The 5,571-nt window shown below is 44.2% G+C and overlaps 1 protein-coding gene across 1 annotated transcript; it reads left to right on the plus strand.

The window, feature by feature from the left end:
• Positions 1-1,437: 1,437 nt before the first annotated feature.
• LOC145362377 (putative G-protein coupled receptor 139) lies at positions 1,438-5,125 on the plus strand. Its single transcript, XM_080218434.1, has 3 exons — positions 1,438-1,477; positions 2,186-2,281; positions 4,227-5,125. The coding sequence occupies exons 1-3, from the start codon at positions 1,438-1,440 to the stop codon at positions 5,123-5,125; spliced, it is 1,035 nt and encodes a 344-aa protein (XP_080074560.1).
• The last annotated feature ends 446 nt before the right edge of the window (positions 5,126-5,571 follow it).

Genomic DNA, 5,571 nt, shown 5'->3' on the forward strand with positions numbered 1-5,571 from the left:
TTGAGGTTATTGGAATATATCTTTGGTTTGGGTGGAGACGAGGAGTTTAGTTTATTTAGTAATGTCACAAGTCTGCTTATATCAACACGTGGAAATCCAAGTGTCGCCACACTCTGGCGCCTGTTCGGGCAAAACTGATGGAGAATTTAGCATGGCAAATGCACCCTAACGAGCAGGTCTTTTGGACTGTGGGAGGAAACCGGAACACCTGGAGGAAACCCATGATGACACAGGGGAGGACACACAAACTCCACACAGTGAACAAGGCCAGCACTCAAAATCTGGTCCCTGGCACTGTGAGGCAACACTATTAACTACTATTAACACTATTAACTAATGCAGCCGCTAGTGACTTTGCTGTCTATGCTTCAAGTGGCAAGAACAATCCAGTTAATTGCAGGCCATGAGCCCTACATCAACGGTAGGAAAGTTATTGAAGAGGATTCTTCGAGAAGGATCTGTTCCCATTTGGAAGTAAGTGGACGTATTAGTGAGAGGCAACGTGGTTTTGTGAAGGGGAAATTGTGTCTCACTAACTTGATCGAGTGTTTTCGAGGAAGATGATTAATGAGGAGAAGGTAGTGGATGTTATCTACATGGACTTCAGTAAGGTCTTTGACAAGATCCCTCTTAGCAGACTAATGCAGAACATGAAATCACATGGGATCAGAGGTGAGCTGGCAAGGTCGATACAAAACTGGCTTGGTCAAAAAAGATAGAGTGTAGCAGTGGGAGGTTGTCTTTTTCTGAATGATGGTTATGACAAGTGGCATTCCTCAGGGATCAGAACTGAGAACTTCCCTTTTTGCAACATTGTGTATGACACAACGGTTGCAAGTTTGTGGATGATACAAAAGTTGGTGGATTTGCAGATAGCGGTCAGGACCATAAGAGGATGCAGCAAGATATGGATCGATTGGAGACTTGGGCGGAGAGGTGGAAAAACGTAATTTGACCTCACTGGAATGGCAGAGGTTGAGGGGTGACCTGATAGAAGTCTACACGATTATGAGAGGGGTGGACAGAGTGGGTAGTCAGAAGCTTTTTTTTTCCCAGAGTGGGAGAGTCATTTACTCGGTGGCACAGGTTCAAGGTGCGACGGTCAAGGTTTAAAGGAGATTACGAGGCAGATTTTTTTTTCTACAAAAGTGGTGGTGGGAGCCTGTAACTCATTGCCGGGGGAAGTAGTGGAAGCGGATACGGTAGTGACTTTTAAGAGGCGTCTTGACAAGTACATGAATAGGATGGGAACAGAGGAATATGGACGCTGGAAGGGGAAAGATTTTAGTTCAGTTGACGCAGCATGGTCAGTGCAGGCTTGGAGGGCCAAACGGGCCTGTTCCTGTGCTGTAATGTTCTTCGTTCTTACTCTAAAGCCTGAAAAAAAATGAATGATTTTAGCGCTTAATGAATCAAGTCACAAAGTTATTGGAGGCGATGAATGGCAAAAAGTTCAATGATGTATATTATCCTTACGGTAATATTTAGGGGCATATCCTGATATAATATAAATGGGTTTATGTTAATGCTAATGTAAAATACCTCGAAACCAATAATATGTGTGCATTGAGAGGCGCGTTCAGGTCTCCACACTTAAACCTTTACATTGATCTTAAAAAGAAAACATATACTATGATCATTCCAATGCGGGTAGGGTGGTCTGTCGGAGACTCGGTACAGACTCTTTGGGCCATATGGCCTCCTTCTGCACAGTCATGTCTGCCTCTCCATTATTTCCAACTTCCCATACTTCCCTGAACCTCAACACCCCATCTAGGCTGTAAATTCTCTTCTTTGCGTGTAAAAAGTGTTGGATTGAACAGGGTGAGGTGAAGCTGTTTGTTTAGTGACTGTAATTGATGTGAGTCTGCATGGATCTGATTAGTGTGCCTGGAGGGATTTCCCCCTTCTAATAATAAGGGATTCCGTTCAGTGTGTTGTCCCATTGAGTCAGCGGGAGCGACAACTCCAACACTAACAGCGATCAGCGGCTGTGGAGAGAGAGGGAGAGAGAGGAGAGATCAGAATCTGGGAGCAATGGCCCAGAATGTTCCAACAGTGGATCAGAATCTGGGGAGAATGACCCAGAAAGTTCCAACAATTGATCAGAATCTGGGAACAATGGATTGGAAGATTCCAGCCATGGACAAAAGTTTAAACTATTGGATTTATTTGTTTACCTTAGATGATTGGAGGATGCCATTAGCTTATCGGATTGAAAGTCTACTGAAGGTGATTCAGTACGTTTACTATCCCATCTTGGCGATTGTTGGAGTTCCAGGTAAGTCCCTGTCTGGAATTGTACCAGTCCGACTGCCACTGGAATCGGAGCAGGCAGGGGTCAGAGCATGGGAAGGTCTGTTGAACACGGGTAGGATTTTGCAGTTTTCGGAAAATTGAGGCTGTAAAGTTCTGTCCCCAGTTCCTAATTCTAGAAAGGCTGTTTAACTGTATTGATTTCCTTGTCATTTACTGTACTGGGTTTGCTGCTCTTGTTGTTTCTGTTGAATCCCTATATCCTGTTATTAATTCTTTCAGCCGCTGACAATTGTCTCAGGGCCTATGGGCTAGGGTGTCTTCTGTGTGCTGTGACTATCCATAGACATGTGACCTAACACAAATCCTTTGTGAGAAAAATATAAAGCAGAATCGTTTTTTTACCATCTGCATGTAACGCCAGCTCACTGCCAATTGCCCACCCAGTCACCGGGCTGCAGGATGCATTTAATTGATCCTGTTTGCACAGCAGGATCTCAAGAGAAAAAATATTTCATATTGAAATTCATTCATCAATGTCACAAGTATGCAAACATTAACACTGCAATGAAGTTGCTGTAAAAATCCCTGAGCCGCCACACTCCGGCGCCTGTTCAGGTACACTGAGGTAGAATTTAACACGGCCAATGCATCAAACCAGCACAACTTTCAGATCTTGGGAGGAAGCCGGAGCACCTGGAGGAAACCCACGCAGACACAGTGAGAACGAGTAGACTCTGCACACAGTGTAGGCAAGCCTGAAATTGAACCAGGGAGCCTAGTGCTATGAGGCAACAACACTGTCCCCTGTACCACCACAAACTTTCCTGGAGTCACAGAAACACAAACATACATGTATTAATAGAGACATTTACTGATAGAAGCAATCAGATTTAGACACTTACTCCCACTCACACACAAATTCAGAAGCCAAAATTGCTGTAAGCCTCCGGAATAACACACACTTAGGAGCACTCATCAGGTACTCTGGTGCTCACACACACACACACACACACACACAGACACATGCATAGGAATAATGGTGTTAATGGCTGAGCTGTCGTCGAAAAACATGAGTCGGTGTTACAGGGTTGACTGTAGTGTCAGAGAGATGGGATTTTGGACCGGTTGTGGATGTAGTGAACCGTACTGGATCCAGGAAATCTGGGAAGCCGGAACTGATTCATGCCATGACTAACCTTTTCATGCATTTCATAATATTGGATGTCGGAGTCACAGGATGAGAGTCATTTGGCAGCTTGCTTGGCTTTTCCTTTGCTACTGGCCTTTGTTTGAGTTTTTACCTGGTGCATATATTGACAACATTCCTGCCATGAGAGGACTCATGGAGATGTAAATCTAATAGAGATTCTGTGCTTCAGGGCATCAGGGTCTCCCTCTGCCAACTGTTAGTATTGTCCAGAGGAAAGGGTCAAACCAACACTGTTTGGTACCAGCTCTGTTGTGGGAGTTGTCAGTGAGCTGTCTGAGAGACAACAGATTACCACCTACAGGACTCCACTCCTCATCTTCTGTTAGGGTTTACTGCCTCATCCTTCTTACCCTCCAAATCCTTCACAGGCAGAGGGGATATTTACCTGTAGCTGAGTGAGGGACAATGTCGAGGACTCCCTGGAAAGCTCTCTCCCAAATGTTAACGTTGTGTCACTACCAAGGGGCAGTACGGTGGCATAGTGGTTAGTACTGCTGTCTCACAGCATCAGGGACCTGGGTTCAGTTCCAGTTTTGGGTCATTGTCTGTGTTGAGTTTGTACATTCTCTCTGTGTCTGTACAGGTTTACTCCAGATGCTCCACTTTCCCCTCACACTCCGAAAGACATGCTGGCTTAAAAAATGTATTCCAATTGTTGTGATAATGTACTTTCTAAAAAAAAAACCATCATAAGTCTAAATGGCAATTCCTTCCATTGAATCATATCTAATTTTATTCTGTATTTCCTTCCTGACAGTGAACATAATCACAATTGTGACACTGACGAGCAGAAACTGTGGTCTGTCCAAATGTGTCACTCGTTACCTGGTGGCCATGTCAGTGGGGGATCTGCTGGTCATTATCTTTGACCTGATATTGAGACACATTCCCATTGTTTATTGGGAACACTTTTATTTCCTACAGTCGTTCCCCGTGTGTAACATCCACGCTGTCCTGCTTTATGCAGCCACTGACTGTTCTGTCTGGTTCACCGTCACTTTCACCTTTGATCGATTTGTGGCCATTTGCTGCTCCAAGCTGAGAAGTAAATATTGTACTGAGAAATCGGCGGCTGTGGTTCTAGGAACAATGACAGTGCTGAGCTGTTTAAAGAACATTATCTGGTATTTTATGTTATTAAATACATATCGGCTGCAGAACCTCCCCTGGTTTTGTCACTTCACAAGCGATGCCATAGATTCTCTGGCCTGGGGAACAATCGAGTTCCTCCATTACATTCTAACCCCGTGTGCCCCATTCGTCCTGATTCTGCTGCTGAATGCTCTCACCGTCAGACACATTTTAGTGAGCAGCAGAGCCCGCAGGAGACTCCGGGCTCACCGCAGCGGTGAGAAGCCCAGAGACCCAGAGTTGGAGAGTCGAAGGAAATCCATCATTTTCCTATTTGTTATCTCAGCCAACTTCATTATCTTATGGTCAACATTCATGGTTTATTCAGTATGGAATCGCATGTATGATTTGGGGTTGAATTTTAGATTAGACTTTTATGTTATGGAATTGGGCTTCATGCTGCAACTCACAAGTTGCTGTACAAATACTGCTATTTATGCTGTGACACAAACTCAGTTCAGGCAGCAGCTAAAAAATCTACTGAAATATCCCCTTACTGCAATTTTTCAACTCAATACAGCCTGAGAGGAAATGACAACAACAAGACCTCTGACTCTTCCTATTGGGCATTCAAACTGTAAATCACCAAACAGCCTCACAGAGATAGAAAGAGTGACAGATAGATAGAGAGGCAATGTTAGCAACATTAAGATTATTAGACAGAGAGTGGCAGAGAGAGGGAAAGGCACAAAGACTTGGAGAGCAAAGAATTTGAAAGAGTTTCTAACAGGTACAGGAAAATAAACAGGGAGACAGAGAGATAGAAGAGAGACAAAGACAGAGCCTCACAGAATGTGAAAGACAGAAATAGTGAGGAAAATGGCGAGAGAGATAAACAGGGGATGAGAAAGACAGAAATAATGAGGAAAATGGCGAGAGAGATATACAGGGAATGAGAAAGGGAAATAGAGGAAGACAGATTGGAGTTTGTAATACGAGAGGGAGAGGGAGACAAGGGGGGTGGGGGAACG

This window comes from Carcharhinus amblyrhynchos, unplaced genomic scaffold (genome assembly GCF_965287045.1).
Source record: "Carcharhinus amblyrhynchos unplaced genomic scaffold, sCarAmb.v2.hapA scaffold_38, whole genome shotgun sequence".
NCBI classification, from domain to species: Eukaryota; Metazoa; Chordata; class Chondrichthyes; order Carcharhiniformes; family Carcharhinidae; genus Carcharhinus; species Carcharhinus amblyrhynchos.